The sequence below is a fragment of the Rhinolophus ferrumequinum genome, chromosome 6, assembly GCF_004115265.2.
Source record: "Rhinolophus ferrumequinum isolate MPI-CBG mRhiFer1 chromosome 6, mRhiFer1_v1.p, whole genome shotgun sequence".
NCBI classification, from domain to species: Eukaryota; Metazoa; Chordata; class Mammalia; order Chiroptera; family Rhinolophidae; genus Rhinolophus; species Rhinolophus ferrumequinum.
In genome coordinates this window covers 55,773,928-55,795,721 of record NC_046289.1, presented here as the reverse complement: position 1 = coordinate 55,795,721, position 21,794 = coordinate 55,773,928, and the positions used below count along the sequence as shown (strand labels likewise).

At 41.0% G+C, this 21,794-nt stretch overlaps 1 protein-coding gene across 1 annotated transcript in view; it reads right to left on the bottom strand.

The window, feature by feature from the left end:
- Positions 1-2,036: 2,036 nt before the first annotated feature.
- The window catches only part of MYO5C (myosin VC), a 90,263-nt gene continuing 70,505 nt past the window's right edge, over positions 2,037-21,794 (bottom strand). The window contains exons 34-41 of the mRNA XM_033109460.1: positions 21,134-21,232; positions 19,751-19,905; positions 17,669-17,758; positions 14,743-14,893; positions 13,796-14,078; positions 5,273-5,447; positions 4,682-4,762; positions 2,037-3,413 (exon numbers count right to left, since the gene is read on the bottom strand). Of these exons, the coding sequence (XP_032965351.1) occupies positions 3,261-3,413; positions 4,682-4,762; positions 5,273-5,447; positions 13,796-14,078; positions 14,743-14,893; positions 17,669-17,758; positions 19,751-19,905; positions 21,134-21,232 (1,187 nt within the window). The 3' untranslated portion in view covers positions 2,037-3,260. The remainder of the gene's footprint in view (positions 3,414-4,681; positions 4,763-5,272; positions 5,448-13,795; positions 14,079-14,742; positions 14,894-17,668; positions 17,759-19,750; positions 19,906-21,133; positions 21,233-21,794) is intronic.

Genomic DNA, 21,794 nt, shown 5'->3' with positions numbered 1-21,794 from the left:
TGTGGGGTTGGGAACACTGCTTAATGGGTATGGGGTTTCTTTTTTGGGGTTATGGAAATGCTCTGGAATTAGATAATTCACATCCTTGTGAATATACTAAAAACCACTGAAATGTAAGCTTTAAAATGGTGAGTTTTATGTGTATTATATCTCAATAAAAATTATTTTTAAATGGGTAAAAGACTTATTGAGACACTTCACAAATACAGATATTCTTGTAGTCAATAAACATAAAAAGGTGCTCAACATCATTAGTCATCAAAGAAAAGCAAATTAAAATCACACTGTGGTATCACTACTTACCCACCAGTATACCTAAAATGGAAAAGACTAACAATCTGAAGTGTGGGCGAGGATGTGAAGAACTGGACCTCGTTCCTTGCTGGAGGGGTATAAATTGGTAAAAAACAAACAAACAAAAAACAAAAACAAAACAAAAAACGAATGTCATAGCAGCTTTATTCATAATAGCTCTAAACTGGAAAAACCCAAATGTTTACCAACAGTAGACTAGATACATTGTGATATGTTCGTGCAATAAAAAAGAATAAACCACTGATACACATGACAGTGTGGCTTTATCTCCCAAACTTATTATGACTATATAATATTTACGTCAAAAACCTCTTTCAAGTCAGTAAACTGCACTTGGAGGCTTATGTTGACATGTAAAGTGTTACCTGGATCAATTTTTAAAACTGATTAAATGATTTCAAGATGCTTAACTTATTCCCTAATGCCAATACTAAACATATTTTAAAAACAAAACAGCTTCTTCCTTGGTATGTACACATCTGAACACTTACCTGGGCATTTCAGAAAGCCTGAGTATTAATTTAATGTTAACACATCCATACCTTCCACAGACTCAACACTTGGAACTGATCAGCAGAAAGGCGAGAAGTTAGAGCTGCAGTTGGAAGGTGACGGTGGGAAAGGGACTGATTGCATCCTGTCTAATCTCCTTATCTGGGCATTACAGCGCGGCTGCTTCATCCCTGCCACCCTGCAGCTCCGTGTTCACTGCTGGGGCACTCACTGCGCTTTGCGTCACTTACCCCTTGAACCTTCTGCCCATCTGTGCTGCCAGGTGCCCTCAGAACCCCTGTGGGCCAGTTTCTTGAGCTCAATTCTCTGCCCTCAGTGGGAGGCAGAGTTCAGAGGTTTGCCTGTGAATCCACACCCTGCTCCACCGAGCAATCCTGATGTTCTGTTCACCTGTGACTGGAGGTTATTGGCACCTCCCACCTTCTCACTGTCCTCAATTCACCCGCACCTCTTTAATGTTGGCCACCGTGCCCACCTTCAGCTTTGTAGCACTGATCAACACTGTAACCCCCACTACCCCATGTAGAGAGAACCCCCACTACCCCTTCTCCATGCATACGTTTCTTAGCTTCTGCAGGTCCCCTTGTCTTGTCCCCAAACAAGATCCACTCCTTCCCAATGCTGACCAACAACCCCCCCCCACTCCCCCCCCCCCCCCCCCCGCCTCCTCTTCCCAAACCCTGCCCCCTCAATAGTACCGGGCTCCTGCACTTCTCTCCACCTGGCCAACATCCATCGAGATGAAGGCAGGGATGAGTGAGATGTGGACCTGCTCTCCAGAATCTCACAGGCCAGTGGGGGAAATGGGGAACATGACTGATTTACAGCCCAGGGTAAGTGCTGGCCAGGTAAGCTCACCCAGGGCGAGAACCTGGAGCTATGGTAGCCGAAAAGTAAGGGTGATGGGCTCCTCAGGGCATAGGGGAAGTCTGGAAGGAGCATGGAGAAGGCCGTGGTGCAGATCAGAAACCCAGCCGACTCTCTGAAAGTATCCTCTCATTCTGGCAGCCACGGAGACACCGCCTGAGCTAGGACTTAGGGCATATTTACTCCTCTCTAAAAATTCTTATATACGTTTTAAGAGATATAATGACTCTATAAAGATTCCATCTGTAAGTATGACCCATAGAGAAAGGCATAAACTTGTGCACTTAAGAAAAATATAATCTCCTAGCAATTAAAAGAATCTGACCCAATTCATACGGGAATTCATTTTATTGATTAAACTATTACAAGGTCTACTTTTCATTTCTTCATATACAGTGTATCTAAATGAACTAAATTAAATCATTTATAATGTGAAAAGACATTATTACATACTACTAGGGTGATCATATATTATTTCCACTGCTAAGATAAACGTCTGTGTTACAGAAGCACGCCGATTGCCTGTGGCTTTCAGAAACAGAATTGCCAGTTGGGATTCATGCGGTGCTGCAGAAGGGCGCTTGGCCCACCGGCCACAGGCAAGGAGGCTTATTAAATGATGTTTTATGCTCTGAAAGGGAGGAGTGGAGGGTGTGGAGGCCAAAGAATAGTCAGTTCCCATAAAACTTGGGAAACAGTGACTTCTCAAAAGGAGGAACCTGATACAATTCTTCAAGTACTTTTCTGAGAAAAATGTAAAACATATTTGAATGCTGATAAGATAGAGAAAATCATTTAGGTTGCTTTTTTAAGCTTTGTGTTTTAAAAAGTTATTGTATGGAAAATAGTAATGAAAAATGATGGCAAATATGTTGGCAGACAAGATTTAAAAAAATGTTCTTTCAGAGCAGATGATAGATGTAACAATTAAGCTTTAACATTATATTCGTTTTAAATATATATACATACATAAATACTTCATATGGTTCTTTTCAAATTAAATATTCTCTTAAAAATCAGAGGGGTCTGAGATAATAAATACTTCTTTCTGCAGGACCATTTTTAGTAAAAAGAGTCGGTAAATTCAGTCGGTAAACCGAGGCATGGGCTGAGAGGCCTTTTGGTAGGCCATCATGGCCAAATGGAATTATTTCCTGGAAGACTCGCCCCTGGACCCCGCTGTGGCTTCATAAATATTCCTGGACTTCACATGAACCTTAGAAAACTTGGGAGACAGTGTCCCCCTGGATCTTATGCCCTCTGAGTGGTGCCCTGTACAAGATAGATCTAGACCAAGAGGCACCAGGAAGAAAACATGAGCCTTCCAGGAATTCTAGTAAAAGCCAACTGAGATTCCAAGGCGACAGCGTGGGTGTGTTAAGTTTTACAAAACAACAGCGGCCACACCCTCACAGTGAGTGACAGAAGATGTGGCCCATCTAGGAGAATTCTTATTTTCTTCTTTAAATCACATCCTAGAGCATTTCCAATCCCAATGAATAAACCACATCCCCATACTTGAACTTTATTTAGCTTTAGAGGTAAAAGTATTCTTTCTTCTTCTGCTATAATCTATTGAGAAAGCCTAGCTTGAAACTGCTGGGGATCTCGATCATTTCCAGAGCATGGGGAGAGGCGGTAAAAGGAAACGTGACTTGAAAGAGATATTTGGTATCCAACATCAGCTGTGATGAGTCCTCTCGACTGTTTAGGAGAGCCTAAAATTAGAACCAGAGGAAACGTGAATAAGGAAACCAGTGCATTCAGCTTTATGGCTACCTGGAAATCAAAAGTAAGGAAACACCACTCTATCTCCAGTGAAACACCCCTTTCAAAATCATGTGAGATAACACACAAAAGAGCTTTTAAATAGCACATTTCCAAGGTGAAATAGTCTATCCAGGGCTTTCAGATCAGCTCTCCTGAATACTTCCTGTTCTGTTTCTCTTCATAAATTAATTTCCCACAGGATGGAGTGACTGTAAATCGATGTTTTCTCTTCTTATCTATTCTCATGGCATAATTCTAAGCCCAAACGAGTAGATCTCAAGTATTGATTTTTTATCACACTTGTCTTTCTTTTTAGTTCAGTGGTTTGGAAACTTTTTGGTCTCAGGACTCCTTTATACTTTTAAAAGTTATGGAGGACTCCAAAGAGCCTTTGCGTGTATGGGTCTAATTATTGATATTTATCATACTAGTTAATTATTTATCATATTAGTAATTAATCATATTAGTAATTAAAACAATGACTTACAATATTTATTAATTCACTAAAACAACAAGAACGAAACCAACACATATTCACCTATTTTTTTTTTGAAAAATAACTATATTTTTGAAAAACAATTAGTGAGAAATGGTATTGTCTTATATTTTTGTAAATCTTTTTTTTTTTTAATTTTTATTGGGGAATATTGGAGAACAGTGTGTTTTTCCAGGGCCCATCAGCTCTAAGTCGTTGTCCTTCAATCTAGTTGTGGAGGGTGCAGCTCACTGGCCCATGTGGGAATCGAACCGGCAACCCTGTTGTTCAGAGCTCACGCTCTAACCAACTGAGCCATCCAGCTGCCCCTTGTAAATCTTTTTAACATTTGACAATATGATAGATGGGATCTCATATCTACTTCTGTATTCCACCTATTGTGATACGTTATTTTTGTTGAAGTATAGGAAGAAAAGTTGGCCTCACACAGATGTGTAATTGGAAATTACACATTCAAGTGCTCACTTGCCTAGCACTCAAAGACTGACAAGACCTGCTGAAGGAACAGACTCTGAGTCATGGCTCTGGTGTTTTCATTCCCTTTCCACAGGGCTAAAATCAGTTCTGAAAACTGGGGAATCTGATGGAAAATTCCTGCTGCTTTTGCTGGGTGCCCTTTGTGTGCATGCTTGGTAAATGGACTTTAATCTTGGACTTCTATAATGTTAATTAAATATCAACTTAACTATAAATTAAAAGGCATATTCTTAAGGATCTCACCTGTACTTTGCGAACAAAGGATGGAGTCACTCTTTTCTCAAAGTCATCTATAGGCGTGTATAAATTAAGGATCTTTATGATCTGCAAACAGTACAGAAGATGGTGTTAGACCATGAAAAAAGATGATTCTGTCCATGAAATAATGGTTCTAGTGCTTTGGCAACTGTTGGGAACGATGGCTAATTCTTTTATACTGTAATTTGCCTCTAGGAACCATGGGTTATTTTTTTTTCAAGAAAAGAAAACTAGGTGAAGGGAGCATAGAAGGGAGCAAAGACAAACCACATAATTAGGTGACAGTAAGACAATTCCCCACTTCTAGTCTCCTTCCCTCCATCCACCCCCTTCCCCACCCTCAGCACATCTGTGAGTTCAGTGGGCAGGGAATGTGTCATACGCACTTTTGTGTTTTAAGGTCTAGAGTTAGTGTTTAATAAATGCTTACTAGAGAAGAGGGTGGGCTATGGGAGCTATGCTCCCCAAAAAGCAGAGACTCAGTTGCATACCCCGTGGCTGGCTATGCCAGGAAAGGGGACACCAATTACATGACCTGTCGATGTAGATCAGGGAGATATGAGCAAGCCTGGTCACCTGCACAGCAGACAGTGAGGTACAGCGTTCATAGATCTCCTTGGCATCGCTGTCTGTGGTCTTCTTAACCTGAAGCAACCAGGCTGCCTGGGAGAGCGGCTCCAAAGTTTCCTTGGCCAAGCTGTTCTGCAAATTCTTATCTTTAAGCCATTCTTCTAAGTAGCTGATGTTGCACCTGGAGTAGAAGCCAGAGGAGCAGAGAACAGTGGATGGTTCCATACACATTTGGGGAGGGTACCGAATCCCCCAGTGTGTCCCGAGGGGGTTCACTGAGAGCCTCAGGACCACAGTCCAGCAGTTTTGTTTGTAATATGAGGAGGTTGGACCAGATGATCAGCTCTCATGATTCATGCTTCTAAGGATCATGATGGTCTATGATGAGGGGCTGCACCAGGATAAACTATGGGGAGAATCTGAGCAGAGCACAGTGCAATAATTTATAAAGTAGAATAATCTATTAAAATACTCTTAATAGAATTGAAAATCTGTTAAAAGAAAAAATCATAGTAATATTTGAAGACTTACGATGGTATAAAAAAATCGTTTGATTTCTCTTCCTAAATTGGCAGAAAGTTATCAATTGGCAGAAGGCTGTCTTTTAGTCTAGTGGGGTTTTTATTCTTGTTTCTGCCACTAATTATCATCAGTTTATGAGTTAAGAGACATGGGTTTTAGTGTTATCAATCCACTGTGTGAGCTTGGAAAGTTACTCAACCTCTCTGGGAAAATGAGAGTGATGAGAACACTCACACATTGCTAGTAGGGATGAAAAATGGCATAGCTGCTAAGGAGAACAGTTTGGCAGCTCCCCAAAATGGTAAATATAAAACTACCATATGACCCAGCAATTCAACTTCTAGATATGTACTCAAGAGAACTGAAAACATGTCCATGCAACAAATTGTACACAGATGTTCATAGCATTTCACTTAGCTAAAAATTGAAAACAACACAAATGTCTACCAACTGATGACTAAAGAAATTGTGGTCTATCCATACAAGGGGGTGTAATTCAGCAATAAATAGAAATGAGGTAATGACACCTGCTGCCACGGGGAGGAACCGTGAAAGCATTACGCTAAATGAAATAAGCCAGTCACAAAAGACAACACGTTTTATGATTCCACTCATTTAAATAATGTCCAGAATAGGCAACTCTATAGAGAAATAAAATATATTCATGGTTGCTTAGGCTCAGAGTAAGGGGACTGGGACGTGGGACGTGGGACGTGGGTAGGGGATACGAGTGGCTGCTAATGGCTACAAGGCTTTTTTTGGAGTGATGAAAATGTTGTAAAATTACATTATGGTGATGGCTGCACACTCTGTAAATATACCAAAAACCATTGAAGTGTACACTTTAAACAGGTGAACTTCATGGCATGTAAATTATATATCAATGAAGCTGCTTTTAAAAATTGAGTGTTGAATTATGTGATCTCTAAGGTCAATTCCAGCTCTGACCTTCCAGATTAGCAATTCCCCATTGGGGGGGAGGGTCTTCCCTTGGTTATAACACTGGGACAAGAATGCTGAATTAGTGTATTCCATAGGGATTAATGAGTGGGAGATAACATCTCTTGCACTGCCCCCTCCCCCCCGGCTTTTTTTCTCATTGTCCATTTTGTCCTGCTAGTTTGAGTTCTTATTACAATAGATTCCTAATGGGCCTCCCATCTCATCCTTTCTAATTCATCCTATTCAATCCTGCCACAGTGCTTTCTAAATCTGAATTTTCAGCACGTTAATTCTCCTGCTCAAAAATCTGGGGTGGAGTTCTGTTTCTTGGTCAGATGGAATAAGCACACTCCATTTTGTTTCTCCCACTGGATGCAGCTATAGAGCCTGGATGGAATCCTTGGAGCAGCTATCTGAGGATTCTGAAAAGTAAATAGTAGCAGGTGGATTGGGGAAGAAGACCCGACTTTGAAGTATCTCCAAATTGATAGTGAGTTTAACAGTTTTTCCCCCTCTGCTGTTCATTGGCCTAAACTCAAAGCAGGTTGAAACTCAGTAATGGGCACGGAGGCCAACAAAGAGCTCAGAGAGGAACGTTCTAGTTCCGTCTCCAGGAGATGAAGGGGGCATCCTCATGCCCTGAAAGAGGGTGGAAGTCTCCTGATTTTCTTTTTTGTATTCTTTCTTTTTCTTCATTCTGTCCAAACGATCCTATGGTGGTGGCAGTGGTGGCAGTGGGGTCCAGTAGAAACCTAAAACTCTGAGAGAAGGGAAGCTTCTGCAGGTGGAGGAGCTGTGGCTCAAGAATCCCCATTGCTCTATCTTCCCACCACTTGGTCCCAGATGGAGACATTTCTAGGAGGTGAACCACACAGCAAGTTAAGTAAAGCCTCAGCTTTCTGACTCGGGGACCAAAGAGAAGAACCCCCAGGGATCTGGAAAGTACCAAGGGGAGCTTGGGAAAGTGACCCCTTGAAGTTGTTTATGAACTCCTGGGCACATCTCTGGGCCCATGCATGGATCTGACCCTCAATAGCACACAGAGATTTGAGGACTTATCCTATGGGATAGAACACCCATGTTCAGATGGCCACCGTGTGTTACACATGAGACAAAATCAAATAGCATAACAAAGACTTTGAAAACTAAACTGACATGGGAACCACAACCCTCAGAATATGGTTAGAATGTGCAGTATGAACCTAAGTGGGTTGATTATATGATAAAAATATCAACATTCCCCATAGGATTTAAAGACCCAGAGTCTCATAGTATAATATTAAAGTGTCCAGGAAACAATTCAAAGTTACAGATGGTCCCTGGCTTACAATGGTTTGACCTAAAATTTTATGATGATGTGAAGTGATACTCATAATAACTTACATGAGTTAGTCAACACTAGTGTGAAAAAGGCTTTGTGTTAGATGATTTTTACCCAACTGTAGGCTAATGTAAGTGTTCTGAGCACATTTAAGGTAGCCTAGGGTAAGCTATGATGTTTGGCAGGTTAAGTGCATTAAATGCGTTTCCAACTTAAAATATTTTCAACTTATAATGGATTTTTCAGGATGTAACCCCATCATAAATTGAGGAGCATTTGTTTTTGGCATATGAAGTACCAGGAAAATCTCAACTCACTTTTAAACAAGATAATCAACAGACGTCAACTCTGAGATGACAAAGATGTTGGAATTATCTGACAAAGACTTTAAAGAAGCCATAATAAAAATGCTCCAAAAAATAAAGACAAAGTATCTTGAAATAAATAAAAAGATACAAAGTCTCAGAAAAGAAACAGAAGATATTTAAAAAATAGAAATTTTAGATATGAAAAATAACAGAAATAAAAGAACTCACTGAATGTGCTCAATAGCAGAATAGAGATGGCAGAAGAGTCAATGAAAATGAAGATCTCAAAAGAGATTATCTAGGGGTGGCCGGATGGCTCAGTTGGATAGAGCATGAGATCTGAACAACAGGGTTGCCGGTTCGATTCCCACATGGGCCAGTGAGCTGCGCCCTCCACAACTAGATTGAAGACAACAACCTGCCACAGAGCTTTCAGAGGGGCGGCTGGATGGCTCAGTTGGTTAGAATGTGAGCTCTCAACAACAAGGTTGCTGGTTCAAATCCCGCATGGGATGGTGGGCTGTGCCCCTGCAACTAAAGATTGAAAACAGCAACTATACTTGGTGGAGCTGAGCTGCGCCCTCCACAACTAGATTGAAGAACAACTACTTGGAGCTGATGCGCCCTGAAGAAACACACTGTCCCCCAATATTCCCCAATTAAATTTATAAACGAAAGAAAAAGAGAGATTATCTAGTCTGAAGAGCACAGAGAAGAAAAAGACCTTAAAAAACAAGAACAAAACCTTAGGCGCCCATGGGACAATAATGAAAGGTCTAATATTTGGGTCATCAAAGTTACAGAAGGAAAAGAGAAAGTATGATGCAGACAAAATATCTGAAGAAAAAATGGCTGAAAATGTCCTAAACTTGGTGAAATGCACAACCTACAGGTTCAAGTAGTTCAGGGCATCTCAAAGAGGCAAAACCTACTCCTAGAAACATCATAATCAAACTGCAGAAAACTAACGACAAAGAAAAAAAATCTTATAAGCAATCAGAGAAAAACTATGCATTACTTGTAGGGAAACAATAATTCAAATGACTGTGCATTTCTCATCAGAAACCATGGAAGCCAGAAAAAAGTGAAACATTTCTAAAGTGATGAAAAAAAAGGACTGTCAGTCTGCAAAAATATACTTCAGGAATGAAGGTACAATGAAGACATTTTCAGATTAAAGAAAACTAAGAGAATTTATTGCCAGTGAACCTGCTTTAAAAAGACTACTAAAAGAATTTCCTCAAGCAGAAGGAAATGATATCAAAATGAGATTTAGGGGAAAAACTGAGACTTTAAACTCAAAAATGAAGAAGGAATAATATAAATGATAAATATCTGGGTAAATATGATAGACTATTCTTCTTCTATTGAGTTGTTTAAAATATGTTGGATAGTTTAAAACAAAAATTACAACATTTTCTGATAGAATTTTTGATGTATGTAGATATAATACATAAAACAACTACAACAGAAAATGAAGAGAGGTGAAGGAGCCTATGTGATGGTAAGATTTCTACATTCTGCTTGATGTGGTAAGATGGATTCTAAATAGACTGAGAAAGTATATATGTATATTGTAATTCCTAGGGCAACCACTAAAAAAGATACAAAGAGATATAGTAAAAACACAATAGGCAAACTAGAAAGGGGTACAAAAAAATGTTCAAAGAACCCAGAAAGGTGTCAGAAAAAAGTATCAGAGAAATAAAAACCAGAAGGAACAAAAAGAAAATGACAAAATGATAGACTTACACCTAACTATATCAATAATTACATTAGATTAAAATGGTCTAAACATCCCAATGAAGAAGCATAGATGGTCAGATTAGATTGAAAAAAGACCCAAATATATGCTGCCTACAAGAAACTCACTTCAAATCTGATATAGGCAGGTTAAAAGTAGAAGGATGGAAAAAAAAAAAAACGATATGAAAATACTAATCAAAAGAAAAAGTAGACTTAAGAAAAAGTAGACTTCAGAGAAGAAAAATTACTAGACAGGAGTAAAGAAGGACCTTACATAATGATCGAAGAGTCAATTCTCCAAAAAGACATAACAGTTCTCAATGTGTATATACGTAACAGTAGAACTTTAAAATACATGAAGCAAAAACTAACAGATTGAAAAGAAGAAATTGACAGATCCATAATTATAATTGGAAACTTCTCCACTCCTCTCAGTAATCAATAAAACTAAAAGAGAAAATCAGCAAGGATATATACAAGAAGTGAAAAACACTATCAACAAACAACAGAGTCTAATTGACATGTATAGAGCATTCCACCCAACAACTGCAGAATATACATTCTTTTCCATTGCATGTGGGAACATTGACAAAAACAAACAATATTGTGGATGATAAAAGCAAATCTTAGCAAATTTAAAAAGAATCAAAATCATACAAAGTTTATTATTATTTTAATGTCATAATATTTAGAAGTCTTTATGTTAAAAATAAACCTGGAAAAGTGCCGGGCCACACCATTCTACCTTCTGTTTCTAAGAGTTTGAACAACTGTGTTCTTTGGCTATAACAGAATTAAACTAAAAATCAATAACAGAAAGGTAATAAGAAAGTCTCTAAACATTTGGAAATTAAACAACATAATTCTAAATAATCCACGGGTCAAAGAGTAAGACTCAGGGGAAACTGGAAAATATTTTGAAATGAACAGAAATGAAAATATAACATAACAAAATTTGTGGAATATCATTAAAGTAGTGCTTAGAGAGAAATTTATAACATTAAATGCTTATGTTAGAAAAGAAAGGTCTCAAAGTCAATAATCAAAGCTTCTACTTTAGGAACTAGGGAAAAAAGGAGCAAAATAAATCCAAAGTAAGCAGAAGGAATGAAATAATAAAGACGATAACAGAAATCAATTAAATTTTAAAAAGAAAATAATTAATGAAATCAAAAACTGGTTCTTTGAAAAGATCAGTAAAGTTAATTAAAAACTTTAGCAAGACTGACCAAGGAAAATAATGAAGACACAGATTACCCTTATAGGACCTTAAGAGGGGATATCGCTACAGATTCTGCAGAAATCCAAAGAAATATAGGGAAATATTATGAACGGCTCTTACACACATAAACTCAATAACTTAGATGAAGTGGACCAGTTCCTTGAAAACCAAAAACTACCCAAAGTTATCTAAGATGAAATATATAACCTGAATAGTCCTACAACTATTAAAGGAATTGAATCATAGTTTAAAGCGTTCTGATAAAGAAAAGAAAAAAGAATAGTGGCTGCACTGCTGAGGGACTAAAGCATGCATTCCTCACTCTGGCATTCTACTTTCTCTTTCTTTCCAATCTTTCTAGGTTCTCTCATCACTCCTGGTGCTCCTTTCAGACTCTGCCATCACATTTTCCTCACTGAGGCCTGTGCTCATTCCTATAATTTATGGCCAGCTGAAATCCTATCTGTCCTTCAAGACCCAATTCAGTGCCTTTGGTATTCTTCCCAGATTCTCTCAGGCCAGCAAGCAATGTGTGTGTTCAGGCCTCGTTATTCTGGTTCATAACAGAACTGTCTCCATGAACCCTACCTAGGCTATTCTCAAAGATCACTGGGCAAAACAGCCACAATGAAATGTGCTGTAAAAATGCAACTGTGCAGATTGTGAGACAAAGTTCCATATGATATAGTATTTTTATAATTCATGAGCAGGAACAAAGAAGAATTAGGTACTAGGAAAATCTAAAGATCACCCCAGGGCCTGGTCTGTCTCACCATACCCAATGAGACCAGAAAACTGGTGATGTTTTTTTGCTTTTTGTCCCAGCAGCCGGAAAGCCCAGAGCCAGTTTTCAAGCTACTCTGTTACTGTTTAAATTTTTCTTTTCTTTGGTCTTGATTTTCTACTTGTGTTCATGTTTTATTATTGTGTTTTCCTTGTAAAGCCATCACAAATCCTGGTGGGCCTTGCTTAGGCAGGAGCTTAAGGAATATCTGAATGAATGAACATCTCTAAAATGCATGTGCTAGCTCAGAGCAGAGCAACGCACTGTAATGGCGTTACTTCTCTGATAGACACTTTCAATTGGTGAAAGGAAGAAGTGCTGAGCACCTGAGGGAACAGATGCTGCTTATCCTCAAGGCAGTTGTCATTTATGTCCCATGTTCACTCATCTTGGGGGACCTACTGATGGAATGAGATCTGTGCCGCAAAGGCTCTGGTGGCACATTTAGGATTATGGCTTTACTTTAAATAGGGTTGACATCTACCTCAGAGAGCTACAGGCCATCTGCTCGGAGTCTGTGAAAGAAACAGAACTCTTTCCTTTCTCAGTGAAGAGAGAAAGGTCCACAGAGCCCAGTCTTTCTGAATGCCCCCTCCTATCTGGAAACCACAACCTGGTGTCATGGGAAGTTGCCGGTCTGGTTTGTGGAAATGTCCAACTCCACGTTTCACGCATGCCCAAAAGAGACAATGGATGCCTCATGTTTAATTCTTTGCTTAACATACTTCCTTTGTCACTGTCCCTTACATCATTGCCATCATCACCACCCCAGGTTCTCATATCACATACAGGTATCAAATTCCTGTACATGTTATAAAAGTCTTAAATATCTACCCCCATATTATGTGTTTTCCAATCACGTGACAGCATTCCAACAACAGCTTAGGGTCCGTGCTTCCTCAATTAAAAGATAAAGAGAAGCTGACACACTTCCCAGCTAGAGCCCATGACTTCAGGATGAATTCCGAATGCCTCACTTAGCCTGGCATTCTAGACCGTCCCAGTCTGGATCCAACCTGTCGCTCTACCTCAGCGCTTCTGCTCCCTAAACAAACCTCTGACTCATCTGGACACAGCTCACTGCTGCTGCCTGAAGAGGGTCCTCACTCAGTTCCAACACTACGTCTTTGCTCACCTCATTTCCCTGCCTGGAATGTGCTTCTCCCTTTTGAAAAACCACTCAATCCACAGCTCTCAGGCTTCTTTAACTTTTCTGTCCATCATAATCTCTCTCTTCTGAAGCACTTCCCGCGCCACTTGTTCCTGACTTGATCACAGTTGCCTCGCATTATTTAGCTATTTTGAGCTTCTCAAGGGCAGGGGTCAAATCGCCCTTTTCTTTGTTTCCTGTGTCCTGTACCAGGCTGTGCTATTCACAGAGGTGGTGGTCAGTAAGTACTGGCTGAGTGTATGATAATCACAGAGGGCCAGAAGTTAAAATCTACAATTACTAGCTCCTAGTGAAAGCCTGAGAGTCAAGTTAGGGCGGTGGAAGGTGATGGGAGGAGGGGCCGGGCAACAGAGGGCACACACCTCCAAGGTTCTAAGAGTTATCTCGTTCACACACACCCCAAGCCAGCATTGCAGCTCTGGTGGAGGGAGGGAGGGGAATGTGTGCCTGCAGATTTTATGAGTGTTCTTCCCGGCCAGCCTCTCCGGAGTAAGCAGTGGTTCGTGGTTTTACCTGATCTGCATCCCTTTTCTGCAGGAGCACATGTCCTTGCGCAGGAAGAGGCTGTTCAGGGTGACGGCTCCGATCAAGAAGAAGAGCTGCTTCACAGCCTGCCTCACGAGCTCTGGGTCCAGGCCACTCTGGCACATGGTGCTGTAGAAATAGCTCAGCTGCTGCAGGACTGAGGTCATTGTGTAGGCGTCGGTGTCATCTATGCTGGAAGACCGCTTCCGGAAGCCTGTGGGCTTCAGGCCGGAAATGCCCTGCAGACTCTCGTACTCCAGCATGCCGGGCACTACAAAGAACCAGGGAAGCTTTTCTTATACACACAGTGGGCACAACCACAGGGCATTTCTCACTGCTCTTACGTGTCTGTTTCAAGAGGTGGGACATTTTCTACAAGAGTTAGTAGTGGATGTGAGCTGTGACAGAGAAAGCAAGAGCATAAAGGACCGGGGAGCACCAGGCTGTCAGGGGTGGATGGGGATGGATGGCTCTTTACAACAGGGCAGCGTTCCTTTTTCTAGGCTTGGAGCACCTCCTCTTTCGACATCACAGGAAAGAGAACATGTTAGCATGATCACTTGTGGTCTAGAGCCGTTTAAAGCCTAAAATATTTAAATTTCAGAAAATTGGAGAAGGTAGACAAGAATTTGAGAGGGACTTTAGGATTTCAAAAATACTTGACTAAGACCCAAGGTTAGCCATATAAGTAGCAGGAATTCTCCCAAGTGTTTCCCTTCAGGATGAATCGCCCTTGCAGAAAGAAAACTAGGAACCATGTACTTTTATATATGTAATCCTTTCAAGCAACCAAAGAATTAAAAACTGGACATATACACAACTAAATTTTCTTGGTTTTAAAATCATATTCTTTGTAACCCACATTCCATAGACCTGATTTATTTTTTTAAGGTTTCCATGTTACTGTAAATATTTTTTGGTAATTCTTTTCTTACCTATTATTGGTTGAATGCTGTTTTCCATTACGGTAATGAACTGATGATATATTCGTATAGCCACATCACTAAGAATCTGTCTGTATTCTGACAGGTCAAAATTGTTCAAGCAATTCTTATTCTGATGTGGACTGTTATGCTTCATGAATTCCTGAAAGTAATTTTGAACATATAAATATGAAAATAATATAGACATGTAGGAAATTAAAATACTACCTTTACTACTGATATTATAATCAGCTTCTACTATAACTTTAAAACTTAATGTCTGATTTACATCAAATGAGTTCTTGATGTCTGAGGTAGCATTTATTTTCTATAAGTTACTGTCACTGTACTGCCTTCTCCCCCACAAATATGTGCTCCCAGTGCCTATAGACTATAGTGGAAAATAATTTCCATGGAAGCTCAGAGAAAAAACTGCAAAGCACCCAAGGAAACAAACTGCTGTAAGAGGTCAGTAGATCCAATAAATAAGATTCATAACTTTATAATTACAGAGTATAGACCTATCTGAAATATTTTAAAATGTGTTATGGACTGAATGTTTGTGTCTCCCCCTGTTCCCCAATTCATGTTAAAGCCTTTACCTCCCGTGTGGCTATATTTGGAGATTCGATTTCTAAGAAAATAAGAAAGGTCACATGAGGTCATAAGGGTGGGGCCCTCATTTATTAGGATTAATGTCCTTATAATAAGAGACACTAAAGAGCTCAATCTTTCTCCACTCCCATGAACTGAGGAAAGCGTAAGGACAGAGTAAGAAGGCATCTGTCTGCAAGCCAGGAAGAGAGGTCTCACCAGAAACCAATCCTGCCAGCACCTTGATCTTAGAGTTCAAACCTCCAGAACTGTGAGAAAACAAATTTCTGTTGTTTAAGCCACCCAGTCTGCGGTATTTGGTATATAGCTGCTCAAGCAGAGTGGTACAATATGTTTAATATATTCAAAGAGAAAACATAAAAAGAAAACATTAAGAAGAAAACATTATGATAAAAGGTAGAGGTGAAAAAGAAACATTGAAATTTTAGAAATAAAAATATATACCTGAAACTAATATAAAATAATATTGAATGTCGACTATAAATATACAGAGGGTGCCAAAATAATGTATACACATTTTAAGAAAGAAAAACTGTAATTAAAATTGTAATACTCAATATATACTGGTAACAAAGATGAACACAAGTCATATTTGACTTCTGCAATTACAAGAGGTGCTCAAAATGGGTACCATCAGCATCCAGACACTTCTGATTACGGCAAACTACTGCTTGAGCAACGTTGACCAAAGTGTCCACTTGAATACATTTTTTGGTGGCCCTGGTATATATAGTCACGGGATGTAGAGTACAGCATAGGGAACATAGTCAACGGTATTGTAATAGCTATGTATGGTGTCAGATGGGTAGTAGATTTGGAGGGGTTATCACTTTGTGAGATGTGTAAATGTCTAATCACTATGTTGTTTTGTACACCTGAAACTAATAATAATAAAAAATATATAATTGAAAAAACATTGAGACAGGGAAAAGAATATTGTATACATGGCTGAAGGGGGCAAAGACAGGATCAAAAAATAAATGCTGTTGAATAATATCCTCTTCCTTTACCGTCTCACAGATCCCAGTATGTCTTAAATGGATTGGTCTGTGCCCCTCCCTGCTTTGGTATTTTTTATTTTTTATTTTTTTATTTTTTTTTTAGTCAGAGGTTGGATTTTCTTCACTTGTTTCTCCTTTTGTTCTATAGTACCAGTAGGATTACTTTTATATATGTTTTTACTTTCTCTCCATTGGGCCAATTGGCTATCTGTGTGGAATAAGATAATGAAATCATTACTTCACATGTCAACTTGGGACAGATAAATAATCACACCATTTTTGGATACACAAAAGCATAACTGTGAACTCTAAATTTGAATTATAAGAGTTCAGGAACAAGTAAGAGAATATCTTCATGATCTCAGGGTAGGAAAGAATTTCGTGAAACACATCACAAAAGAATAGGATAGATTTAAGTACATGAAAATTCAAAAATTGTATATGACAAAGGACTTCATAAAGGAAATTAGGAGACAAACCACAATGTATTCATACTACGGAAAGACATTGTATAAATCAATAAGAAAAAAAAAATCACACCTAAGAAAAATGGATTTGGCAATTTAAAAGGAAACCCAAATGACCTATAAGCACATGAAATGATACTTGACATCACTGGTGATGAAGTAATTGCAACTTAAGTCAACAAGGTATCGTTTTATACGCATGAGACTGGTAAATAATATGTCTGTCAATACCAAGTGTTGGTGAACGTATGAGATACTGGAAACTTCATACAATACTGGTGGGACTATAAAATGGTGCAGAGAGTAATGAAAACCCTAAAAGCCATTTTGTTATTTTAAATCACTGAAATTTTGCTCTGTGAGTAGCTGAAAGTGAAAACTCCTTTATGATGTCAGCTCCTTGGAAGCAGAGTCGGAATGGCAAAGGATTTAGACTATGGAGGAACAACCAGATTTGTACAGACAGAACAACTCTGAAGCAACAAGCACGTTGAGCTAAAGGCTGTACTTTAGAGTCATAATATTAAAAACTTCAGAATTTCACAACCAGAAAGAAACTGAAAAATCATCTATTTAATCCACCTCATTCATGTAAAACTCAAGGAAACTGAGGCCTGGTACCATGTCCAAGGTCTAAGCCTCTTTCTATTAGTAGAAGTCTTCTGCCTGTGGCTTCTGTCTGACTGGTTATGTGAAGTCGGCCTCCTGGGTGAGGAGGAAGCCAGGAAGCCAGCTGGGCAGAGACTGTCCCTGGAGCTGGTGCCCCAACTCCTAACCCCTCTAGTGAGATCTGGCTCATGAAGAGGTTATAGACCGGCTGCCAGCACCGAACACAGAGCAGGCCAATGTCCCTACCTCTTCTCCACTGTACTGCTTCAGGCAATTGAGGAAATGGCAAGTATTGGAAAGCCAAAAAGACAGCATCTCAAAGTCTTCTAAATGTGCCTTTAAAAAAAAAGAAAAAAAAGAAAAGACAAAGGTGGATTTGGTGATTACCGGTGCCTTGGAGACAAGAACAGACATATCTTACCTGTTTGGTTAGTTGGCGGCTTTTAACCAAAATGAATTCTTATTGTATTCACTAAAGCCTTTATTAAATTTCTTTTATGATGATAAGCTGTTATATTTACTTAGCAGGTTAAGGTTCGCAAAATATTTCTGTATACGTTATGTCATTTGTCATGAAGCTTGAAGCAGGCACCACAGCAATGCCTGAGAAATGTTGGTCTTGGTCCTTGCCCTCTGAAGTTCACAGTCTGACGAGGGAGACAGACATAACACATACAGGGCACAGTAACTAGGTGGCCCGTTGCCCGTTGCCCACATGATGGGTGCAGACTGCGCCACAAAAACTTAGAGGATGGAGAGATGATGGAGAACCAGGGCAGCTGAGCAAACCTCATGAGAGAGGCAGGAGGATGGCCTCCTTGAAAGGGGTAGAGAGACACGAGCTCATGATCTAGGACTCTGTTGGGAAGAACACCTCCACTTATGCAGCACGAAGAAGAGGAACAAGCAAAGGAGGAAAAGGTTCGATAATCAGAGAGGTAAAAGGAAAAGCGGGAAAGTCCTGGAATTTGAAAGACAAGGAACCAGGGTTTCAAAGACATAGCACTACTGCTTCAGTCCGTGTAAGGAGAATAAAAATGAAGGACATAGCATGGGATTTAGCAAGACGAATCACTGGTGATCTTTCTATGGACTGATAGGGGTAGAAGCCAGATTGCAAGCGGTGAAGAAGAGAACTGGCAGAGAGCACCCATTTAAGTGCTGTTGGCAGTGGAGCGGGTGGCGGTGGAGGAAAAGGCACAATGGCTGAAGGGCTGTGTGGGCCGAGTGAGGGTTACTCGGATATGCTGTGCACTGGAACCAGAGGGGAAGGTCCTGGCCACCAACAAAAGCAGAGGGCAGCGGGCTGCTAGGGAAGCTGGGATGGAAGATGCTGGTGAGAAAGGGTTTATTTATACTTCTCATGCGATGCATCTTTGGATTTCTAAATATGTACACATTCCAGAGCAGCAAGACAGGGCAATGCTGTGTGCCTCTGTCCTGGGACACAATGCAAGTGTGTGCAAAGAAAACCCAATTTATGAAAATATGGATGGGAAATATTCATTCACAGGAGCCCCTTCTAAGACCATTCTGGTGGCTACTGTGAAGAGACTGACTATAAAGCACCCAGCACCAAGCAACTTTTCTACTCCTAATTCCTAACGAATAATGAATTCTTGGTATAAAATTTGGAGGGGAGAGGGAGAGAATTACCCATACTCTGACCTCTCAGGCATTCATTGTTTTTATTCTTCTTTTTTCCTAGAGAATTTAAAACAGGATTTAATTACTCATGACTCTATCAAAACATATATTTTACTAAAAGTGAGATAGGACCCTCCCCAACTAAAAATTCAAATGTATGTCAACATCAAACACTGCTTCTCATTTGGAAAGGGGATGAAGATATTAGATCCATACTTTACTACTTCCCACCGACACGCAACTCATCTTCGTTTCCGGGCTGGGAATAAAGGTACGTAATATGGTTTTAGAAGGGAGAATTACGGACGAGAAACTTTCCAGCCCTCCCTATTCCTCACCATTCACAGTTGTTACATCAGTAGACATGTACTCGCTGGAGATGGGATTCTATACCCTGAGGGGATAAGAAGTGGTGGGGAGGATGGCTACCACGTTGTCATCTCACAGGTAAGAATTCAAGGTCTCCTGGAGAGCCCCATCCCTGGGGACCCCTGCCCTAACTTGTCTTTCCTTAACAGCTTGGCTTCTTTCACCGACTGGGCCTCAGACGGGTCTGAGGAATCACGTGGTTCACCAAAGCCTGGAGGTGAAGGAGGGGCGCAGGAAGGCCAGCTGGTCATTCCCACAGGTGTTCCTAAAGTGCTTAAAATACCACTGGCCAATGGCAAAGGTGGGGCCTACCTTAACCACCTGCTTGATGCCGTTGATGGTGCTGTTCATGAGGGACTTGAGCATGTTGGCGTCATTGAGCGAGTCTGCGTAGCGCACACACATGAACAGGATGTGAGCCGGCAGCCCGGGAATCATGTTCACCACCACACCGCGCGGCTTCAAGTCTGCAGCAGAGAGAGGCCATGAGGATCACAGCTGGCGGTCAGCTTGCCCCCTAGGGAACCTCTGACTGCGGGGCAGGGCTCGTCTGCTGTTCTGCACCGGCCGCAGCACCTGAATGCACAGGGATTTCTTTTCTCTTTGAGAAATTCAATCTGGCTCTTTCCTTGGCAAAAATATACAGGGGCCACCTGCTCTTCTTCTCATTTGCGAAGTACTTTCCCCCTCGTGTGGAAACCCTGGATTTCAGATCTCCAGCGTAAGAGAGGAATCCCAGTTCCAAGTACGCTGGCACCTGCCTCTATGATGCGGATGCAATACGATCTTAGCAATCACAGGCCCCTGCCTTGAATCTGGGGAACAGGTGCACAACAGTTTGGCAGAGGAGGCCTTGCTGACCTTAGGGAGGAGAGAATGGCGGGGAGTCAGGTGGGGATGAAAGAGGGAAACTTTATAGACCAAATTAAGATAAACAAAGCCCTCCCCATGGCGGCATGAAGACTGGGAAACAAAGAAGAGGCCCAACAGTTGTGTGCCAGTGAGGGTAGAAAGGGTAGGGGTGCTTCTGTGCTCTGAGGGGGTCACTTAGAGGAAGAGGAAGTAAGGCTACACATCGACTTTTTGCTTTGAGATCCTGGGACCGTCTGAGAAAGAGGCAACTTTTCTACTTCCCTCTGGACAACCATGTGGTTTTCATGGTGAAGACAGTCTAGTAAGATTAGTTCTAAGACCACAAACCCTTGTGCAAGCACAGTGGGACACTCCTGTAACTGAAGTGTGGCTGGGAAGCCCCTGTCACACTGCCTGCAAATACATTTCTTAGCAGAAGTCAAATGGAGCACAGAGCCACGATCACTTCCACCATGTATCCTACGCTCAGACACAAACACGTGTCTTCTGTTCAGACCCTATAATAAGACATGGGAAGAGGTTAGGGCAGTGTTTCTCAGCTGACGGCAACATGCCCCCCCAGGGCATTTGGCCATGTCTGGAGACCCTTTTACTGTCGTGACTAGGGGTTGCTAGTGGCTCCTACAGGAAGAAGCCAAGCATGCTGCTCAATATCCTAAAATGTGCAGCCCCCCCACCAACAGAGCTGAGGTGATAAACTCTGGGCTAAGGGAAGAAACAGCGAAGGAAGAGAAGGGACTGCCATCACCCAGAACTGCGGCAATGACTGACATTGAAGTTCTCCAAGATAAAGCAAAAATTCAGAGTTCCAGGTTTCACTACCAAGAATGAGGTTTTGAATGAGCTTGGCCTCATCTTCTCTCTTGTATTCCAGCATTCCAAGGTACTCCTTGGGTCCTGGGGACAAGTGCACGTCATTATCTGTAGACAGAGGTAAATAATCCGTTACATACACAAAACAACTGCCACAGGCGTTATAATGATTCTGCTCTGTCTCCGGCTTCCTCTGTCTCCTTCCTCCCCATTCTGACTGGTTTGCACATGAACTCCTGCGGCTTTCCGATAATTGAGAACTTGATTGAATCCTGGAGAATTTCTTCTGGTAGTGATTGTTGTGGTTTTTTTAAAAGATTTTTTTATTGGGGAAGGGGAACAGGACTTTATTGGGGAACAGTGTGTACTTCCAGGACTTTTTCTAAGTCAAGTTATCCTTTTCAATCTTAGTTGTGGAGGGCACAGCTCAGCTCCAGGTCCAGTTGCCATTGTTAATTGCAGGGGGCGCAGCCCACCATCCCTTGCAGGAGTTGAGGAGCTGAACCAGCAACCTTGTGGTTGAGAGCCCACGCTCCAACCAATGAGCCATCTGTCCACCCGGGAGCTGAGCGGCAGCTCATTGACTTCATTCTAGTTGTGGAGGGTGCAGCTCGCTGGCCCATGTGGGAATCGAACCGGCAGCCCCACTGCCCAGAGCTCGCGCTCTAAC